This window comes from Leucopleurus acutus (assembly GCF_964270905.1).
Source record: "Leucopleurus acutus genome assembly, chromosome: 8".
NCBI lineage: Eukaryota > Metazoa > Chordata > Mammalia > Artiodactyla > Delphinidae > Leucopleurus > Leucopleurus acutus.
Genome location: NC_139151.1, coordinates 6,217,138 through 6,240,067, shown reverse-complemented (window position 1 = coordinate 6,240,067; position 22,930 = coordinate 6,217,138). Strand labels below are relative to the sequence as shown.

General features: G+C 46.4%; 1 protein-coding gene across 1 annotated transcript in view; it reads left to right on the top strand.

Annotated features, from left to right (window-relative positions):
- FLI1 (Fli-1 proto-oncogene, ETS transcription factor) overlaps positions 1–14,757 on the top strand; it is a 112,899-nt gene extending 98,142 nt beyond the window's left edge. Inside the window, exons 6-9 of the mRNA XM_082845073.1 lie at positions 8,049–8,114; positions 9,757–9,816; positions 11,680–11,727; positions 12,792–14,757. Coding sequence (XP_082701199.1) covers positions 8,049–8,114; positions 9,757–9,816; positions 11,680–11,727; positions 12,792–13,321 — 704 coding nt within the window. The 3' untranslated portion in view covers positions 13,322–14,757. The remainder of the gene's footprint in view (positions 1–8,048; positions 8,115–9,756; positions 9,817–11,679; positions 11,728–12,791) is intronic.
- Positions 14,758–22,930: the final 8,173 nt, after the last annotated feature.

Sequence of the window (22,930 nt, the reverse complement as noted above, 5' to 3'; positions counted from 1 at the left end):
GAGGTATTAGCTAAGCCCAATAGCTGGTGCTGGGAAGAGGAAGAACCTGGGGGCAAGAGAAGGAAGCAAGGTGATAAGATACAGTCCGTGTCTTCCCAGAGATGCTCACCAAGAAAGGGGCATAAGCGCACAAAGAATTACACCAGGAGGCTGAACAAGATGAGGGCAATAAACGCGAGACCTTCACCGGTGAGCCTTTGCAGAACTCTGGAAGAAAGAGATGCAGAAGCTGAATCATGCAACAGATGCAAGAGCATCCCGTATCGCCAGAGAGTGAGGGCGACCCAGCTGAGGAACGCGGATGGGAGAGGATCAGACCCGGGCTCTCAGCAGAGCCCAGGGGGCTGAACACAGACTGCTTCTCATTCACCTTCAAGCCCTCTTACCTAAGTCAGCTGTTAGGTTTTCTTTTTCTGACCCAGAATCCTCTCAAACCTGAGGCAGATTTGACCCAGGAAGGCTGCAGTTTAGTTGCGTCTGCATGGCCCACCATGGAGGGGAGTTTGGGCAAACACCCAATTAACTGAGTCAGTATAAATTGCTTTTCCACACAAGGCTGGCCCCCAAATCCCACTTTGAGGCCTCATCAAAATAAAGAGGTCGTTTAGACTCGTGTGTCATTTAGACACAGAGCCCACGGGAGGGATGAACTCGAGCGAGGGTCCCGGCTTGGTGGGGAGCCTCGTGAGACCGTGGCGAGGCTGTGCCCACAAGGGTGCCACTGGCCTCTCCAAATTCTCATCTTGAAAGCCATCCATTCTTCAAGCATTTCTCTCACGTGTCCTTCCTTCCCTTTGCACGTGGAATGTCTTAAACAGTAGTTTTATTCTCCTCCACGCAGCGGGGCCGGCTCTGAGGCTGAGGGGCTGTTTGGATTCCAGGACAAGATCCTTGAGCAAAGGAAATCTGATCCAGGATGTTTTTTTTCTGTGCGTTCCAAGTTTAAGGAAAGCCTTCCCTAGATATTGCCCTCCTCCTGAGATCTCCGTGGAAGCCAAGATCCTCTGCTGCTCTTTAGAACATAAGATGCCCCTGAGGTAAAGGCCAAGCTACCCTTATAGACGGGGTTGAAAGGAGGTGAGGACCCAGCTTGGAGCTCCGGGGCTGGCTGGGCAGGGAGCTGGGGGAGCGGACCGTCAGGGGAGCAGGAAGGATGCCGGGTAAACCCTCAGCCTGGTAATATACCAGCAGGCACCAGCCAGAGCCAGCTTCCCGGCCGGCGATTCTAAACTGGGATACAGGATAATCCATTTCTTCTTCTAAAAGAGAGCCAGCGTTTATTCTGATTTGGGAATCACTGATCTCGGAGCACAGGAGTTATGCTTCCTCTTTCGCGCTTCTCTTCATTTTCAGGGCCTCCTCTAATGACTTTTGAACCTCAGTTCACCAAGGTCAGCATCTTAGAGGTGCAAACAAGATGGTATAGACCACGTGTATACTGTGTATATTTTTACATTGCCATTTATCAAATGCTTATTTAATCCCCTTAACAATCCTCTAAAGCATTTGTTATTAATCCTTTTTTTATTGTGGTAAAAGTCACATAATATAAAACATATTATTTTAACCATATTTAACTGTACAGTTCAGTGGCACTAAGTACATTCACATGGCTGTGCAGCTCTCGCCATCATCCATCTCCCGAATTCCTCACCTTCCTAAACTGAAGCCCTGTCCCCAGCAAACACGGCCTCCCCGTTCGCGCTCCTGCCGGGGCCCTGGCAGCCACCGGTATGCTTTCTGACTCTATGAATTTGACTATCCCAGGTACCTCGTGTAAGTGGAATCAAACAGTATTTGTCTGCACCTCATGTATATTGGAATGCGTTCTTAAGGCTAACTTAGAGAAGCAGAACCTGGGGTTCAAAAAGAGGAACCCTTAGACAGAGATTGTTTGGCACAGTAGATGGCTGAGCTGGGGTCCCATCCCAGGGTGGACTGATTCTAAACGCCACATCGTAACCACCGACCTGCCCGAGAGAAAGGATGTCTGCACTAGGGCGTCCTCGCCCTCCACGACCTTCCACAGCCCGGGCGCCAGTCGCCTTTGCACAGCTTTGGAGGTGGGAGGCCAGGCCAACCGGTCAGACATCTGGTAGTGGTCGCCGGCAGGGGTCGTATGGAGACAGTGGCAGACGAGGGGCCGGTCCTGAGTTGAGAAGGTTCGGGAAGCAGGGCAGGCTGTCCCGGGTGGGCACCGCAGGAGGGAGAGCCCAGAGGGAAGCAGAATGGGGTTGGTGGCCGGTGGGGCCCTGCTTCTCCTCAAAGGCTGGGCCTCTTCTAACCCAGGGCCTCAGAGGGAGGAGGGGTTTGGAGGAACATCTCGTCCTCTGCCAGCAGCTAGGATGTTGCCCCCATGTACAGGCTTCTCTGTATGGGGGAAAGTCTGGGCGATGCGTCTTCCTCCTGGCGGACTTGGCTCTTTTTTGGGAAGTTTGGGGCTTTGGGTTCAGGGTCCCCTTTATTAGAGCTTTTCTCCTTTGGCATCCTCAGTCTTCCAAGAAAAAAGGTCTGGATCGGACTGAGAGAAGCTTCTGCCCTGAGCAGGGGCGGCCTTGCCCGTTCCGCTGAAAGGTCTGCATTTAGAAGCCGGCCTTTCCGAGGATGAACAGGACTATAGGTACTGCCAACCACAAATTCGAAGAGAAGTCTCAGAGAAAATCCATCTTTTTCTATCCAGTAATCGGGAGCACGGTCTCATGTCATACGGGATGAAGAGAGAGGCTTTTGTGCTGGTGTCTCTGCCTCTTTGGCCTCCAGGTGAGGGCATGACAAAGTGTGGAGCTGCGCGTTGCCTGGGACATTGGGCTTTCAGACAGTGAACCGTCGGCATCCGAGCAGAAAGAGATGTCTTTCCGGAGATGTTTGGCCAGGTTTCTAGGACCCGTTTAACAGCTTCACACAGAAGCTGAGTTAACGCTGGGACGTCTGCGAGAAAGTCACGTCCAGAGAAAGTTTTCCCCTTCCCACAAGGACTTTTCAGAAAAAAATCTCCATGCTAATATTTCTCCACCCCGGGAGGCTCTCCTGGAATCTAAGAGGCCATTTAGGGTCAAAGTCAGCTGCGCCGGGCATCCCATGATGGAGATACTGTTCAGACTATTATATACTTGAAGCTGAATTACCCACAATGCCTGGCAGTGCCCAGATTCCCCAGAATAAGGCTCTGGTCTCTCTTTGCTTTGGCAAAAATTGATCTCAGGACCGCCTGAAACCATAAGCTCCAGGCAAAGCCCTTCTGGGAGGACTCCTCTGAAGAAGCATCACAGTAAGATTCGTCCTCAAGCCAGGGGTACCAGCCTTCACTGAAGTTAAAAGTGAGGGTCAGAATAGGGGTACTTTTCTGCTGCTCAAGCGTCTGCCACCACCCAGAAGTTCTGAGACCAGCTGCTCTGTGGGTCTCTAACGGTCACATTTTTGCCCTCTGTGCCCTTGGCCACTCCCTTAAGTGTGTGTTTTGAGAAGTCAGTTCTCAGAAAGCAGACAGTATGCACCCTTTTCAGGGTGGGGGGGCCCAGGGCATGCTCAGGCTGCCTTGTGGCCGGGCACACCCCACTGGAGAGCAACCCACGTGCTGACGGGCAGCCGAGGGTCAGGGAGCTCTGGCACAGTTGGGCATCAGGCCCGGGGAGGAGTGTTTGTGCAGGAATATGAGTCGTTGGGTAGCTCCGGGTCCAGGATTTTCCATGTTGGTTGTAGACATATTTCTGTCTGTGTGTCTGGGACTAGAGCTGACCGCACTGCTGAGTTCTCACTTGTATGACTTTTAGGAGGAAAACGAGCCCTCGTTTCAAAAATGACGTTGTTAAAACATATATGAAACAAAAAGCCGGCCACATGAATGAATGGCATGTAGCCCTGGGCTTCCTGTGGGGACAGGTCTCAGCCTACGCCCTGTCATACATGGACTGTTGTCCATTCTGCTCAGAGAGCAGCCAGGGTTAACAGTCTATACTCATCCATCTCCCATCACCCAGACTGGGATGCCCTGAAGACTTCATTTAGTGGGGAGCAGCTGGGGTAGAGGCTTTGAATTCTCTTCAGCTAGGAAAAGAGTGAACAACAAGAGGAAGTGTGTGTATTTACCAAGAAGGAGAAAATAATTGGCCCAGTTATTCATTCATTCAACAAATATTTAGGGGGTGCTTATTCTGGGCTGGGTACTGTTCTAGGTGCTTGGTTCTATCAGAGAAAAAAAGAGGGGTCCCTACCGTTATGGACCTGACATTCAGGTGGGAGATGTGGACAATAAACATCATGGATTAATTATTGATTTAATTAGGTGATAAGTGGAAAAATAAGACGTAGAGCAGGGTAAGGCGGTTAGAAGCAGGAGAGGGGGGTTAATGTGTATTTGGTAGGGCTGGCAAACGTGTTTCTGGGTCTGAACATTTTAAGGTATTTAATGATGCAAACACAGTACTAATGTTACTTGCTAATATTTACCGAGTTTGATGCTGTGCTGGGCGCTGGGCCAGCTGTTTGCTTGGATATCTAATTTAATCTGCAAGGCTGCCCCAGTACTTCCAATCTCTAAGGCAGAATGCCAGACCTTAGCTCTTGATCCTGGCCTTCTCCATCTTCAGCTATGTCTTTGCAGTAGGACTTATTCCAAAAACACTGGCTTTCATGTCAATCTTCCATTTAGGAGATGACCCCACAAACCCCAGGGCCCACAGAGAGCGTTTGTTAAACTCCCCAGTAAATGGACCCAGGTGTCCTTTGTAGACTCAGGTGCCAGTGGCAGGATTTTCCATGCAAGTGGGTAGGAATGAAAGAGCACATGGGAGGGAGCCTTGTGGGCTTTGCTGCTCTGATTCTACACTCTGCTCCGGGACCCTCGGCTAAAGACGCCCGCTCACGGCACGGCCCGCTGCTGTTGATGGCTCAGTTAACTCCACAGGAGGACACAGTTCAGGCTGATGGCTGGTGGCCTCTCTGTTTCTGTCCCTTGCTTTTTTCACCTACTAGGGGACTTTAAGGTTGGTTGGGACCTCGAAAGTCCTCCCAGTCAGGCTTCCCCTCCCAACCCCCAAGGCATCACGGGAAAGATGGGGCTGCCAGACACTTCTCTGATAAAGCCTCAACTTCCAACATGATTGGGCGCTCAGAGAAAGATCCAGCCACCACCCGCCCTCTGTTGGTTAGAGGGAATTCTTCCAAGCATTCTCTAACTTTTGCCTGTCTGCAGTGCCCCCAGAGCTAGAATAAAAGAATAGGAGGAAAAGTTGGCAAGACGTCAAGGATAACTATAGCCCAAAGCCATAATTTGGACTAAGAAAAAAGGTTTTTCTGAACGAATATAACATAGCTTTAGAGAAGATGCAAGAGAGGATGGAAGCCTCCGGTAAACTAAGGATTGAGAAGAAACGCTGATTAGAAAACTCTGAGTCAGAGATATTATCAGTGCAGTAAGTCAGAAGTTAAGTCACACCAATTCCTGGAACTTAGTGATGTGCTTTTTCTCTTTCATGAATTTGTCACTTTCTATTCCACTTTCTGTTCCGTTCCTGCTAGATTCATCTCCTTCCCCCGGCACCCACCCCATCCATCCATCCTACACATCACCACGAGCTGCACTCTCCACCACACCCTGGGTTCGTGGTAGTGCCACTTGCCCCAAGCCTCTCCTGGTTTCTTCCATGGCCTGTAACCCAGAGCCATTAAGCTGGCTGAGCGGCCGTGGACCTGGCCATGAACCTGGCCTCGGCCCTCTCTTCCGTGTCCCCCCACTGCAGTCCCACAGCCCCAAGTGTGGTTCTCCGCATCCGACACATCAGCATCTCACTGCTCACTTCCGCCACATGCCCGCCGGGTATGCGCACTCTCTCCTTCCCAAAGAGGCCTCACTCAACTCACCCCAGACCCAGTCACACTAGCCTCTCCCTCCTTCACCCCCAGTATCTCCAGCACTCCTTTGGTACACGACCCATATTTCTTCACAATCTGTTATCGTCTCCTATTTAAAGGCAAGCACTGGGGACTTGTGTCATATTCGTTCACATCCACTGTATAGCCAAACACACAATACATGGCAGAAATCAGTCCCAGATAAATTGCTGGAGGCCTAACCAGCATCCCCCTCCACCAAAGAGAAATCTTGGAAGAACCCGGCCTTTCCTCGAGGATACCCCAGCCTCGCACACACTCTGCAGACCCCTGCAAGACAGCCCAGAAGATACCCATGAGAATCTACAACCGCATCCCCAGCTTGAAAACAACTTAGGTTCTTTGTTTGTTTTTGTTTTATTTTGTTTTTAAGCAAGCACAAGAATCTATTTGCAGGAGGAATTGTGAAAAAAAAAAGTCAAAGAAAAATAAAAACAGACGACTCAAACGAGCCGAGCTTTGTCTCTCTTTTGCCCCCTTCCCTCCCCTTCCTCCCATCTGCATCCCCCTCACTTTCTGTTTTGCTTTTCATGCCAATTGCTAAAGACTGTAATTTTAAAACTGCACTGGCTTTTCCAGAGCCAGGAGGAATGTGCATCCGCACGTGGATTTTTCCACAAGGAAATCATTCCTGTCTTTTGGTTCTTCTTAGCCAGAAACAACAAGAACAAGCCATGGGACCAGCCGGTCCGTCTTTGCAGTTCCTATTCTAATTCGTTTGAGAGGCTCAGAAGGGGTGGAGGGGGATGGTTTGCGTTTCACCCCGCCTGACCGCTGTTTGATGAGGTTTGTGCTCCATTTGTTCAGATGTTTTTTATGGTTTCTTTGTTGTCCATGGAAAGACTTTGAAAGTCATCATTCTGTATCCTTAAGCTCTTCTGCTATTCCTGCTCCGTGTCTCAATGGGACTCACACCATGAGAAAGGAAAGGAGGATGTTTCCAGCCAGTTGGTTAAGCAATTTCTGAACGGGGTTAGGGAGGCATGTGTATTCTTTCAAGAAAGCGGTTGGGATCACGAATGTTCCATGTCAATGGAGTGTCCGCCAAGGCGATCTGGAAACCTCTCTGCACTTCCAGGCAGGAAGCATCTCTCCAGCCCCTCGTTTCTGTTTCCAGCCACACCTCTGGCTTTTTTCCTTTCTCTGTGGTCATTACCCAGCCCTCTTCACTATCAGCAAAAAAGCATGAGAGGCCGAGGAGAGCCCAGCCCTGCCCACAGCATCAGTGTGCTGGAGTGAGGGGTTGGAGCCGCCACCAGGGTACTCACTGTGAGACAGTCTGCCCGTGAGCCTTTAATCTGGATGTGACCCATCTCTCCAGAGCTGCTTAAAGGGCTTTGCTATACAGCTTCAGACATTTTTTTCTTGCTAAACTTAGATGATATTTGTAGAATGCCTTATAAGATGCTTCACACGTGCTATCTCATTTGATCATTACCTGTCTTCATCCGTTCCGGCTGCTGTAACAAAGTACCATAGGATGGCTGGTTTACAAACTTCTCACACTTCTGGAGGTTGGAAGTCTGAGGTCAGGGTGCCAGCGTGGTCAGGTTCTGGTGAGAGCTCCCTTTTGGATTGCAGACACCTGACTTCTTTTTGTGCCCTCCTATGGCAGGAAGCAGGCAGATATGCTAACTCTGTGACCTCTTCTTGTAAGGGCACTAATCCCATTCGTGGAGGCTCCACCCTCATGACTTAATTACCTCCCAAGACCCCCGCCTCCCAATGCCATTCCACTGGGGGGATTAGACATCAGTGTATGAATTCGCGCAGGGGACACAAATATTCCATTGATAACATCAGCACAACCCTGTAAGGTAGGTAAATCATGTAAATTTTTATTTCCATATTTTAAAAAATTGAGGCCCAAGGATGTCTGGATTCATCCAAGGTCTCACAACAAATGATGGAAGGACAGAATTTGGAACCAGCCCTATGATTTCAAATTCAGGGTTCTTTCCATTACTTGGGCTCCCAATCAGTGTGTCAATGTTCCTTCCATTCATTCCCCTTTGTCCCAGGGGAAGAGTACCCTTCTGGAATTTAGTGATGCTTGAAAAGTTATTGCAGAATTCTCCAGGTCACTAAACGACAATCTTCACGCAATCTTTCTAAAGAGCAGGAGATGCTGATGTACCTCTGTTTGTTTTTTCCATTAGACCCTTCCTATGACTCAGTCAGGAGAGGAGGATGGGGCAATAACATGAATTCTGGTCTCAACAAAAGTAAGTAAACGTCACTTTATTCTTTGGGAAGAAAACCTTTTTCTGAGGACGGGGTGGAGAACAGGGTCATAAGAGAAAGGAGGAGAGGAGTGAGCATTTTGTTTTCCTGCTTTTTGAATGGCCATCAAAATTAATTGCCAGTGTAGGACCTGTCAGTGATACCTAGTCCTGGAAAGATGGGATTTTCACTCAGACCTGTGAGTTTTGTTTCATTGCATTTGGCTTTAGAATTTTTGAAGTTGGAAGCTTTCTCTCATGACAAGGTCTGTATGAATGAAAAATCGCCAGATTCGGACTCTGTCGTTTAAGTTATGATAATGACCCGCTATGGCTTTGCTTTTCTAATTGTCAAGATGTAGTGATACCAACATCTCTACCCCAATTTCATGAAAGGCTGAGAGGGAGGATAACCTGATGAGGGGATGGTAGGGGTCTGACACATCAATTTGTGCTGAAATCTGACCCCAAATCTTCCATTAAGGGAGTAGCAGGAAAGACTGACTCATGTGGTCCCGACCCAGAATGTGTCAATCTTGCCATCTCTAGGAAGTAAAGTATCAAACACAGAAATGGATGGTGAAGGGAATTCTTTCAAGAAAGAGGTTGGGACTAAAAACTAATGCCAGCAATAACCACCATCGCTTTTAATAATATGCCTTATCTGTTTACTCTGCCCCCAGCCCTTGGCCCTATGGGGTACACAGTGTTGAATCAGACATGGACCAATCTCTCAAGCAGGGGAGAGGAGCCATGCACACATATAACTCTTTCCCTCTGGGCGGTATCAGGAAGACCAAGTGGACCTGGGGCCATATGATTTGGCTCTGCAAGGAGAGGCAGGATTTGGACCCGCAGCAGTGGGGCGGACTGGGCCTCCCAGGAGAGGTGGGGCCAGGGAAAGACATCAAGGCTGACATGTCTGACAATCAGGAGGACTTGGGTTCCTGGGGCTTAGGATGCACGAAGGGAAATAAGTCTGGAAAGGTAAGGAAGGGAGGGCAAAGATGCCAGGAAGATAGACCTCAATGCTTCAGTCGACAGTGAGTCACTAAGGTTTTTGGATGGTGGGATGTAGTGTTTTAGGGAGATGAAACTGGCTAGATAGCATTTGATGGGTCGGTGGGAAGAGAGAGAAGTGGTGAGCACGCCAGTCAGATGAGTCCATAGACGGTGCAAGAAGCAATGCAGCTCTAACATGGAGACATGATGACAGGGGTGGAAAGGGTGTACCTAAGAGATGCCATGGAGGGGAGCTCACAAACATGGAAACGCAGGAGCAGGTGACCTGTGCTCAAATGTCACCTTCTCCTTCAGGACCTTTCTAAATTTTCATTAAAAATGAAATCCGCAGCCCCGATACCGTTAGACATGCTCTTCTACATGCTTACTGCTGTTTATCATTGTCTCCCCATTAAAACAGGAACCACTGGTTCAGTGCTGGGTTCTCTAGTATCGAGAGCAGTGCTGGCACAGAGTAGATTCTGGATAAAATTTATAAAATAGAATGAATAAATGAGTAGCGTGAGCGAATGAATGAATGAGAAAGCACATTTGTCCTCCTTCCGGGGGGGGCGTTGGACGAGGTGTTCCCCTCCCTTCGTGGAGAATGGCCCCACTTACCATATTTCTCTTCTTGCTGCAGGTCCCCCCCTTGCAGGAGCACAAACAATGAGTAAGAATACTGAACAGCGGCCCCAACCAGGTACCTGTCCATGATGTGCGAACCCTCCTTTGCTTCCTATGTGGCCCTTGGTCCCACATGGTCAGCGGAGGAGGATTTAGACAATATACGGCATTTGTGTCTTTCATAGCATCCTATATTTGACACTATAATAGATCTGTGAACTGGGTACCTGACACTGGAATCACATAGAGACTCGTGGAATATCAGAGGTGAAAGGAGCCTAAAGATTAAAATGCCTCATGTTGTAAAATAAAGAAACTGAGGCCCAAAGAGGTGAAGTGATTTGCGAAAAGCCACGCGGCTGGTTTATGGAGAACTAGAGCTACCATCCCAGACTCCCAAGTTGCTCGACCTGTTCCCTGTGGGGGATCTAGTTAATTAAGGCAGAGGAACTGTTAAAACCATGGAATTGGAGACTCTTAGTATGGAAAGGGAACCTAGAGACCTCTAGGTCTACAACATCCTCCTGTAACATCTCAGTCTTATGATTACCTCCCCTCCACTTGAATACCTACAGCAACGGGGAGTTCACTACCTGGCTAGGCTCAATTCCACCATGTGAGCCAAAGTCCCCCTCCCTGTATCTTCCATTCAAGCTTTCCAGTTTGCCCTCAGGAGAGGTCTTCCTCCCATTCTCTGTGAAGGTCCTTCATGTACCTAAAGACAGCTGTTGTGCCCCTTCCAAGCCCAGCTTGGTCTTCTCTGTAGGACAGAGCTAAGAGTGAGCTCCAAACAAGCCACTGCTTTGGGATGGACAGACATTGTTTTCCATCTCCACTGAGGATAAGCGAGAGAAAGTTGACCTACATTTCCTCAGGAAGGCTGAGAATTTGCTGACTGTGAAACACAAGTCAGACAAAGAGGACTTGACATAGGGGATTTAAAGAATCCCCAACAACAACGACATTAGACATTACCTGCCCAAAATATTTTAGTTGTCATACCGTGTGAATAAACAGGGGTAGACTAAGAGGGCTTAAGGACTCTTCAAGTTAATTTGTGGTTGTAAGCAAAACCCCCAAAATCGTGTCGATTTTTAAAATTATAATTATGAAAATTGTAAAGTATCAAACTTACGATAGCATGGCCAAGTTGCGATCCAGGTCTCCACCGTGATTCCCTCGCCTGAAAAAAAGAAGATAAACCTCACATAAGTCAATATTGCCAAGATTTCTTTTATGGTTAAACAATCACATAAGTTTTAAGTAAACTGAGATATTAAGAAGAATCATTTTATAGCTAAAATCCAAATTCTGGTTGGTGTTGACATTTCCAAGCTTAAAATCAGAGAAGGTTATTCTAGAAGGGAACTGGGGAATCCAGGAACCCAACCCATCATTTTGCAGATGAGAAAACCGATACCCAGAGATTGTCCAATGAGTTATTTAGTTTATAACTTTGCTGGGCTAGAACCCAGGCTGCTTGATTTCTGGGCATGTGTTTCTGCTACATCAAAAAAAGAGAGACGTGTAAAGTTGTCAGTAATAGTTAGAGCTATTAAAGTCCAGTCATCGTTAGACTTCTTTAAGCCCATTTAATAAGCCATACTTCACCTTCTTCATGACGATTGAATATTAGCTAGCTCCCTTCCAAGTGGTTTTACTATTCTGTTTTAGGTAATGACAGCATTACCTACAAATTTTAGACACCAAGTATGAAAAAATGGTACTATTTCACGTTGTTTCTGTAATCACGGGGATAAAGACGGTAACTGGTCAAGATCTTTGAGGTCTGCAAAAAAAGGCAGTGCAATTTTCTGAAATCAGACTTTCCTATGATATTGAAATAAAAGTGTAAACCCTTGGGGTATTGTCATTGTTAATGCTGTTGATTCTATCTTTTTAATAACAGTGAAGCAAATTTCCTTTCTTGTTTCCTTAGATCCATATCAGATCCTGGGCCCGACCAGCAGTCGCCTAGCCAATCCCGGTGAGTTTCCTTTGACCTGAGAGGTCATCTTCCAGAATGTTCCATAGCTTTGTGTGGTCACAGGGACCTCCTAGGTGTCCTCAGTTCAGACACCTGACCTGGGAGTAGCATGTCCTTCTTTCCTTGAAATGTTCGACCCCTGTTTCTCTGGTGCACACAAGAGAGGACAGGACTTGTCATGATGGTGATAATGTCCGTTAGCTGGAGATGCTTCTGGACAGCAAACATTTTAGCCCTGTGTATCTGCACTGAGGTTGAGATAAGTTTCAGTAGGGAAAGATGGGGGGTGGGGTACCAGGAAACAGTTCCCGCCAGCTCACGGCAACCTTCCTCACGTAAGTGAATACATATTCCAAAGGCGCCTTAGTCTTGACTTTAGAAAGTATTGCAGTGTTATCTGGCTACATGAAAGAGGTTGCAACTAAAATAAACTTGACAGTGTATTTTAAGGGTCTGTGATTAAGCTAACTCTCAAGCGAGCTCTAAACGAAACTCACCTCCTGTGTGAGCTAATAGGCCCTTGCAATAGTGAGACGGGCACCCAGGGAATTCCTGCTGCCTGTGTCTCCAGGCCGGTCCTGCTCAGAAGGCTGGGAACGCACCAGCTCCCTCTCCTCTGGTTTCCTCTCTGCCCAAGTTCTTCTCTGTAGAGCTTAGAGCCAAGAGCCAAGCACGAGGGCTTAAGGAACAGTCCAGGTCCCATCAGCCTAAAGCGTTGCCACACCTTCCCCCCGGGACTCTGAGGGACTTCAGCACTGAGTAAAGAGAAGACAGTGATTCAGGCCTTTATAGAGGAAGACAGTCAGCATCTTGCCCAGAAGGGTGGGGAGTGGCTGGCCCAAAACCACACAGCTGGTTCTGGGCGAATGTCACCTGGCCCGGGGCAGATTATCTTACCATCTAACCTTGCTGATCACACCAGCGTCAGGGGCCAGTGGGCTCTGACCGTAAAAATAAATCAAGGGATTCTTAACCAGGGTGAGAGGACCCTTGCACTTAGGAAATTAGGTTCTGACTTCCCAGGCTGAGCCTCTGTTTCCTCCTGTCTGCCTCGCTGCCTGCAGGGAGCGGGCAGATCCAGCTGTGGCAGTTCCTTCTGGAGTTACTGTCGGACAGCGCCAACGCCAGCTGCATCACCTGGGAGGGGACCAACGGGGAGTTCAAAATGACGGACCCCGATGAGGTGGCCAGGCGCTGGGGGGAGCGGAAGAGCAAACCCAACATGAATTACGACAAGCTGAGCCGAGCCCTCCGATACTACTACGATAAGAACATTATGACCAAAGTGCACGGCAAGAGGTATGCCTACAAATTTGACTTCCACGGCATCGCCCAGGCCCTGCAGCCACATCCCACCGAGTCGTCCATGTACAAGTACCCTTCGGATATCTCCTACATGCCCTCCTACCACACCCACCAGCAGAAGGTGAACTTTGTCCCTCCCCCCCCGTCCTCCATGCCGGTCACTTCCTCTAGCCTCTTCGGAGCAGCGTCACAGTACTGGACCTCCCCCACGGGTGGCATCTACCCCAACCCCAATGTCCCCCGCCACCCAAACACCCACGTGCCCTCACACTTAGGCAGCTACTACTAGACGCTTCATCACCGGTGGCCTTCTCGCTGAAGTCCCCTTCCTCACACTTCTTGTTGGACATACGTGGCCTTGAAGAGAAAACAAAACTGGATGCTCTCTCTTGTTGGATAGAACTTGTGTACCTGTTCTTTAAAAACGATTCTTTTTTTTTTTTTTTTTTAACGTTGGTAACTCCTGCTTCCTCTACCTTGAACAAAGAGATGGATAATTCCATGGGCCAGTATGCCAGTTGGGAGTCTCAGTCTCCTGTCAGCCTACGAGTTGAATATTTAGATTACTGGAATAGTTGTGTCATGGTTCTGGGAAAGAAACTGTAGATTTATATTTTTAGGACCAAAGCAGTTACTTATCGACACACGGGTCTCATCTTGGACCTTGAAGGGTTCATAGGATAAAGAATCATGGACTTAACCAGTTATGCTCTGGTTTGAGACTTAGTGAAAATAGAGGCAGGAAGCTTATCATCTTATCTTAGGAAGACCTAACTCAGTGGATAGCAAACTGGAACATTGGTTGTAAGGCTAGTGAAGTTTTCACCCAACTGGAATTTCAGAGAAAGAACAAGTGTGTATTTAAGAAGCCACGGGCATTGCAAAATCTTTCTCAGTGGGCAGTAAATATGCACTAGGCTGACCATTCTCTCTGGAAATAGTCAAGATATGAACTAAGAAATGTTAATGCAAATGCAGACATTCCTGAAAGCCAGAGAGTTAAATAACTTTTTTTTTTTTTTTTAAATAATGACAGTGGGTCCCAGAACTTTGAAAAGTCCTAGGGATTTCTAAACACAAACAGATTCGCAAGTGCTGTGCGCTTGTCAGATCAGTCCAGGGTCCACCAACCAGAAGGCAACTTACTGTATAAATTATGCAGAGTTATTTTCCTATATCTCGCAGTATTAAAAATAAATAATTAAAAAGTGAAAAAGAGTAAAGAAACGAGTTGACCTCGGTCACAAATACAATGTTACTATCAAATCAGTCGTTATTTTTTTTAATGTAATTTGTACATCTTTTGTCAATCTGTACATTTGAGCTGTTTGTATGTTTTTTATAGCTGGTTTTTAAAAAAGCATAATGTGACTTATTGCGGAAAAGAACACAGGACGTTCAAGTCACTGACTTACTAGAAAGAGAACCACTGGTGTTGTTATTTAACAAGTGAGCAGAAGCAAATCAAGGCAAACTCTTTAAACCATTCCTGCTTTGGAGATGTTTGTAAATAACCGAACTGCAACAATCATAACTTGGAAAAGAACAACCAAACTTTCCCTTGTGCGTACAAGGGATCTTCCTGCCTTATATATGCAATATATTTTTTAGATATTAAAATATATATAATTTTGCAGGTAATCATTGACTTTTTTAAACTATATTAAGTGTTAAGCTGACAACTGTCAATGAAGACTATGTTGTACAATAATTTGACTAAATAAATTGTGCCTTTTTCTCTCAGAACCGAGGACACCGTCTTCTTATTTACAACCAGCATTCTCTCCCCTGCCCCCCCCCAGGTCCAAGGGTTTTCCCAGGGGAAGTTTCCTATTGACGTCTTCTGGCACCATGAAAACTTTTTCACATGTACATACAGCAGAAAGTATAGGATCAATTCGGTTTTTATTGTTGTTTGTATTAGTCAGGGTTCTCCAGAGAAACAGAACCAATGGGATTTATACGGAGATTTACTATGAGGACTCGACTCATGTGATTCTAGAGGCTGAGAAGGCCCCGGGTCTGCAAGCTGGACACCCAGGAAAGCCAGTGGTGTGTAATTCTAGGCAACTAGGGAAACTAGCTGATGGTGTAAATCCCAGTTCAAGGGCAGGAGAAAAGTCCCACCTCAAGCAGGGAGCCAGGGGTGAATTCCTCCTTCCTCTGCTCTTTGCTCTATTTCAGACCCTCCGTGATTGGATGAGGTGCTCTGGCCGGCGTTGGAGAGGGGAGTCTACTTCACTGAGTCCACACATTCAATGCTAATCTCATTCAGAAACACCCTCACTTACATACCCGGAAATACTGTTTCATCTTGGCCACCGTCAAATGGATACTTAAAATTAACCTTCACGTTGTGCCTAATGTTTGCAGAGATTTTTTTTAATATTATTTAAATCTTCCTCCAGCCTAAAAGGGTTTTATGGGATGACAGCCAAGGCCATGGAGAGTCTGTGTCCAAGAACCAGAAGAAAGCAATCAGGTCCATCCAGGATAGACCTCATCCGTTGGACTTCACTCTTGCATTCACTGAGCACCTCAAACCCAAGTGGCCATCCCCCGATACTCCAGCAGAGAATCAGACGGCCCAGCTGCCTCTGGTCCTGTACCAGGAGCTTATGGCCCATGTGGATTTTTAAGATCTTTTTTCTTCCCAAGGAAGAAACCGGCCTCAAATCGTTTCACTGTTAGTTAGCTCATTTTCATTTCCTCTATTTTATAATGAAAACGAAGGAGGTTTGGAAAGTCCTTGATGTTGTGAGAAATTAGACTCACAACATTGATCACCCTGTAATCTTCCCTGGGTGACAGAGATTTTTTTTCTGTCTTCTAGACAATTTGTCTACCTAAAGGAAAGGAGACATGTCCCAGTTAAATTTTTTAACTTGCACCCTGCCATTAAAAAACGTAAGCAGGGCTTCCCTGGTGGCGCAGTGGTTGAGAGTCCGCCTGCCGATGCAGGGGACACGGGTTCGCGCCCCAGTCTGGGAAGATCCCACATGCCGCGGAGCGGCTGGGCCCGTGAGCCATGGCCCTGAGCCTGCGCGTCTGGAGCCTGTGCTCCGCAACGGGAGAGGCCACAACAGTGAGAGGCCCGCGTACCGCAAAAACAAAAACAAAAAACCAAAAAATGTAAGCAAATATTCTCAATGTATGCACATTAATTTATAAAGCATATATAAAACTGTTACATTATTATTATCTACCTTATAAAACAAACACAAAATAAACAAGTTTGAAGAGTGATATAAAAATAAATTGTAACTGAAATTCTAATGGTTTCTTCCTATTTTCATTGTATTGCATATCTCCCACTGTCAACACTCAATAAGAATGTTAGTCTTTAGAGGAATAAATATGTATGTATACACCTGTATGGGTTTTCTAGTGGACTTCTAAGAAAGAAGAAAATAAAAATTTGATATAAGTGGCCTAAGCATAGAAAGAGAAATGATAAAGGCCAGGGATGTTTAAGAATTGTCTAGCTGGATTCTTTTGCAAATCTTTTTCTCAGCCAAGTAATTTTCCCATCAATTTTGAAATCTGCTAAGTAGTCATTTGGGGAAACAGAGGCACATACCTCTGACTGCTGTGAGAAGGATGGGATGCCGAGACCCTGGAGAGGTCACCCTTTTAAGAGGTTTTCTTAGTAGGCCCAATTCAAGCACTCGCTAAGACCTTTACAAGGTCTTGGAACTTTGACCAAATATTGCCCCTAGAATTCATCCCCCCATGATTTATTCCACATTTACGGAGCTGGTCCACTCGTAACAGGACCAGGACACCATTTCCTCCTTAGAAGCATGTGTATGGAGTGAGGGCCGGCAGTTAGTCCCTGTAATACTGGGATTTAGGGTTTGCTCACTTACTCCAAGGCAGCCAGCTGACTCGTCACAGAGGACACACACGATCTTCACCATCCTGGCTGCTAGCCCAGTCTTTAACAGACGGCACGCCAAGCAGAGCAGAGCATGGCAAGCCTGTGGGCAGTTCTAATGGAAATCGTCTCCCCCACAGTTTAAGATGCTACTCAACAGCCCTTTTGAGCAGGCAGTCATTGTGTGTGTGTGTGTGTGTGTGTGTGTGTGTGTGTGTGCCAAAAAATATCGTCGACTCCCATGCAAGGGAAGCTGTATTTTCCAGTCTGTTGTCTTACAACATTGTTAATGGTCAATGACCACTAGGAAGGTAATAACACCTAACATGATCATTATTTTATTCAACCAATGACATGGACATGCAACTGAACCATCTATGTGTACAATGTTTATTTAGGCCATGAGTCATGCATAAAGTGTGGGCCCTCACACAGGTTATCACTAGCTTAGACCAAACGAGAACGTGAGGTTCCAGCACTCTCAGGTGGAAGAGAACATCTGGCTCTGCACTAAGCCAGGGAGCTGCCAGGCCAAGGCGATGGCTGGTGAGGAAATTAGAGAAAAGCAAAACAAAACGACGTGCAGTGCTGTCCTTAAGTGGTCTGGGGGCTTCGTTTCACACTCTACTTCCTCTAAAATCTATTATTAACACCCATTATGTAAACATGTTACCTTAGAAGCTATTGAAAAGGTACCACTTTGGGAAGCAACCCTCCGGCAAGGCTCTTCTGCTGCTGAGCCCTGCTCCACACCTAGCCGGGGAGCTGCTCCCCCACCCCCCACCACCGCCCGCAGGTCTCCCTTTCATCAACAGCAGTGATGAGGCAATAAATGGTGCTTAGTCTCTTTGGAAGGAGAGGGGAGACAATAAAGAACTGGAATGGGGGGCAGGAGACGGGGTCCTGGTGCACAAACAGAGGCTTCAACTCTTCTCATCTGAGTTTTGCAAAAAGCACACTGGCCACTTCATTCTACAGAAAAGCTACTGAAATGGACACTGCATTCCTTCACCCAGGGAGTCTGGCTGAAGGATTCTGAAAGGTCGGCTGATTTCAAGACTACAAATCCCAGCCTCCCTTGGGGGACGGACACTTCTGAGAGGAAGTGATTTAGCCAGTCAAACCTCTAGGGTTTCAGCCAATTGAGAAAGGGGATGGAGGGAAGCTTTGAAAAGGAATGTCTGCTCAGCTCACACGCCTGGGGTCTGTCTCCCTCTCTCACTCTTACTTGGCCTCCTCTCTAATTGTTTCAGTCTGTCTGAGCTGGTAAATTCCTAAGCTCATAGTCAATTTACACTTAGCTTAAAAGCTCTAGGGGGAAACAGAAAAAGTTTCCAGGGAGACCACTCACCTACCATGGCTCAACTAACCCTCTGGATTTTAACTGTTACCTCATGTGTTTTCTTAGTGGGAGGAGAGAGGCAGTTTAGGCAGATAAATGAGCAGGGATGTAACTCCAGAGGCCCTGGGTTCAAATTCTGGCCCTTCCACCTACTGGGCAACTTCTCTGCACCTACGAACTGGGGAGCTGAGTAATAAGTCCTGCAAGAGTTCCTGTGAGATATTAGATGACACACATGGAAAACCCTTTACAAAATACTATACAGGAAGTATATATGCATAAATAAAATCATGTATATAATATAAAATGTATATATATATAATATATATTATATATATATTATATATATATATTATATATATATATATAATATATATATATATAAAATCACTGTTACCTGTTAGTGTTTGCTAAGTTTCTCCAAGAACTTTTATTAAGTCCTTGGTAACCAGAGAGCACTCTGGGGGGTGCAATACAGTGTAGGTTTTGTTTTACAGTCAGAAAGGCATTTTCCAAATGAGTGAAAAGTGGGAGTACATTGGATTTTCCCCATCCCCGGCTCTCGCCACACCCCACTTGGCCTCCTGCCTTGCATTGGTTCTGTGTACCCCTAAAGCCCAGCAGACCAGGCTTACAAGCTGCAGAACACTGCAAAGGAGATTGTTGGGAAGGAATGCTAAAAATGCACTTTTGTCAGAAATGCTGTGTTGGGTTTTCAAGTCAGCTAAGAAATAGAGGCTGGGAGCTGGGATTTTATGCCTAGTAAGCTTGAATCCAGATTTTTTTGCAGACCCAAAGCGCCTGTAAGCTCCAGGAGAGAAGAGCCTCTGTTTCGTTTGCTGCCTTCCTGGCCACACAGCAGTTAGTCAGTCACTATATGCTGAGTGGATACGTAAAGAACAGGGATGCAGTCAGCGCGGTCTGAACATAAGCCCAGCATTTACACCTCCCTAATTATAACTACTGTCTTTGAGCTTGATTCCCATCTGTAAAATGAGGATTATAGTCACAACCGCACAATGTTATGACAGGAGTTAAGTATGAGACTGTAAGTAAAAATGCTGTGTATGTTGAAAAGAAGGACAGAAGTACCAGATACGGTCTTGGTTGACGAGCAGTCCCTCTTTATCGTTCAAAACTCTGTCCTGGTCTCTGCTCTCTCATCCTAAGACAGAGGAGCCAATCGTACTCCTCCATTCTTTCACATGTTGCAAATATACCTTTTTAACTTAAAAAGTTACAAAAGCTTGAGACAGTCACAAACGTACAGAAAAGTTGGAACTGCACAAAGAACATTTTTAGGGAACCATGTGAGTGAGTTGCCAACCTGATGCCCCATCACCACCAAATATTAGTGTGTTTCCTATAAACAACAACGTTCTGCCACGTGATCTGGGACAATCACAACAATAAGAAAATGAACATGGACGGACAGCCACGTAATCCTCCGGCACCACTCACGCTTCACTAGTTGCCCTGTTATGTCTCGTCTTTGCAAAAGAATCTCATCCAGAATCACATATTGCATTTAGTTGTCACATCCCTTTAGTCTGGGACACTCCCAACTTTCCTTAACTTCCAGGACTCTTGACAACTTTGAGTATTATAGGCCAGTTATTTTGCAGAATGGCCGTCAATCTGGGGCTGTCTGGTGTTTCATGATTGGATGTTAGGCAACTCCGACATCACAGAGTTGATGCTGCTGCCTCCTCCTTGCCTCTGACAATTTCAGTGTATCCCAGGACTGACGGTGTTCATTTCGATGATGTGATTAGGGTATGGTGTCTGCCAGGCTTCTCCACTGTAAGGTTACTCTTTTCCCCTTTGTAATTAATAAGTATTTTGTGGGGAGTTACTTTGAAATTAAGTAAATATTCCATTCATCATCAGATTTCAATAAATTCATTCATTTATTTATATCTCTAAAGATGGGTGTTTTCCTATTTTATTCAGTGGGTATGACAGTTCTCACAATTATTTATTTGGATGATTACATTGTCCCCATGGGAGGTCATTCAAGCTGGCCTCCATGTCCTTTGATGTGCTCCCCTCAGTCTTTGAGCACTGTCTTGCTTTCTCCCCCAGTTACATATTTGAGGCTCCCTGTTTCAGCTCTGGAGTCATTCATTTCTCCAAATATCACTGGTTCTTTTTAGTGGAAAATGATATTTAGAAGCCAATATCAGGGTGCTGGATGTGCTCATTGCCATTGCAATGTTGTTGCTCCCAAGACCTCTCAAGTGGACAGAGCTAGGAAGCCTATGTGTATATATGCATATACATCATGTATACATACATAGACTTTTATATACATACATGCGTTGTGTGAATCAGAGTTCTCCAGACAAACAGAACCAAGAAAATATAAATAGATAGATAGATAGATAGATAGATAGATAGATAGATAGATAGATAGATGATAGATAGATGATAGATAGATAGATATAAGAAGAGATTAATTATAGGAATTGGCTCACACAATTACAGAGGCCAAGAAGCCCCACAGTCTGCTGTCTGCAAGCTCAAGAACCCATAGTGTAATTCAGTCTGAGTGAGTCTAAAGGCTCGAAAATGACGGGTGGGCGAGGCCAGTGGTGTTGCATCCCAGTCTGACTGAGGAAACCCAAGAACAAGGAGCACCAACGTCTGAGGGCAGAAGAAGGTGGACATCTCAGCTCAAGCAGAGAAAGAATTCACGCTTTCTGCCCCTTTTGGTTTCACTCAGTTCCTCTCTGGATTGGATGGTGCCCACCCACCTTAGCGTGGGGGGATCTTCTTTACTCAGTTTACTGTTTCAAATGCAAATCTCTCCCAGAAACACCCTCACATTCACCCTGGAAATAATATTTTGCCAGCTATCTGCGCATTTCTTAGTCCAATCAAGATGACACATGGGTCTTCCCTGGTGGTGCAGTGGTTAAGAATCCACCTGCCGATGCAGGGGACACAAGTTCAAGTCCTGATCCGGGAAGATCCCATATGCCACGGAGCAAATAAGCCCATGTGCCACAACTACTGAGCCTGCACTCTAGAGCCCATGAGCCACAACTACGAAGCCCGCGTGCCACAACTACTGAAGCCTGCGCGCATAGAGCCCATGCTCCGCAACAAGAGAAGCCACCGTAATGAGAAGCCCGCGCACCGCAACGAAGAGTAGCCCCCAATCAGCGCAACTAGAGAAAGCCTGTGCACAGCAACGAAGACCCAATGCAGCCAACAAATAAATAAAATAAATAAATTTATTTAAAAAAAGATGACACATGAAATTAGCCGTCTCATATGCATAGACATTTATATCTATAGTTATTTCTATATCTATACACATATCTTGAAAGCCTGGAGTTGACTCAGATGCATCTATTTCCAATCTAACATCACAAGACCCACCCCAGTTTTTTTCCCTTCCCACATTTGTTATTCTCTTGTTCGACAACGAGAAACATGGTTTCCATTATGCATAATATATATACCTACTTATCAATCTTTCTGAATATAACCAGTCTCCTATCTCTGCTGCACCCCACCCCTCCCCCACGTGAGCCCTGCTGTGGTTCTCAATTCCCATCCTGGCTACCCCACTGCATGCACACCCTCCTTACCCTACACCAGGCCATGCCTCCATGTGGATGCCTTCCTCTCCCCATTCAAGCTCTGACATCCTGAGACAGGCCTGGGACTGTCTGGCTGGGACTCCCTCCTATCTGGGACTCCACCCTCAACCCGCTCAAACCTGACTGCTGTGACAGCTGCACCCCTGTCCCCCCCACGGATGCTCTCTTTACTCTGCTCGGGCACAAACACCACACTCCAGGACACCCCATCTGGTGCCCCGTTCAGGCCCTGACACCACTGCACTGATACTTACCTTGCTCTGCTCCACTTGTGGCCTCAGGAATAAATACTTCTGGATGGGAAGGAAAGGGGAAGACAGGAAAAGGAAAGAGGGAAAGGAAGGAAAATGGAAAAAGGGAAGATCCATGAACATACAGTGAAGACTGCGTGTATCTCATTGACATGTGTATGTGGTGGACGTGGGTGGGGACAAGGGATTACAAGATTCATTAACTTGTGGTTTTTGCCTGTCTCTGCATTCTCGCATCCAAATGTGTGTGTGTGTGTGTGTGTGTGTGTGCACAAAAGGGCATGCGCGCACGCACACACACACACACACACACACACACCCCTGCACTTTTCACGGTGCAGAATTGGAGAAGAGTTAGAGAAAGGAGAGAAAGGGATGGAAATTAACTAGAGAGACTACAAGTTAGGAGCTACTTGGGAATGGGGGATAGATGGAGAAAATGACATTTTAAAATTGTGTGCTAGCTATTTACCATACCTAAGATATGGAAACACCCTAAATGTCCAGTGACAGATGAATGGATAAAGAAGATATAGTACATATATTCAATGGAATATTACTCAGCCATCAAAAAGAATGAAATAATGCCGTTTGCAGCAACATGGATGGACTTAGAGGTTATCATTCTAAGTGACGTAAGCCAGACAGAGAAAGACAAATATCATATGATATCGCTTATATGTGGAATCTACAATATGACACAGATGAACATATCTATGAAACAGACTCACAATCATAGAGAACAGACCTGTGGTTTCCAAGGCAGAGGGGGTGGGGGAGGGAAGGATTAGGAGTTTGGGATTAGTGGTTGCAAACT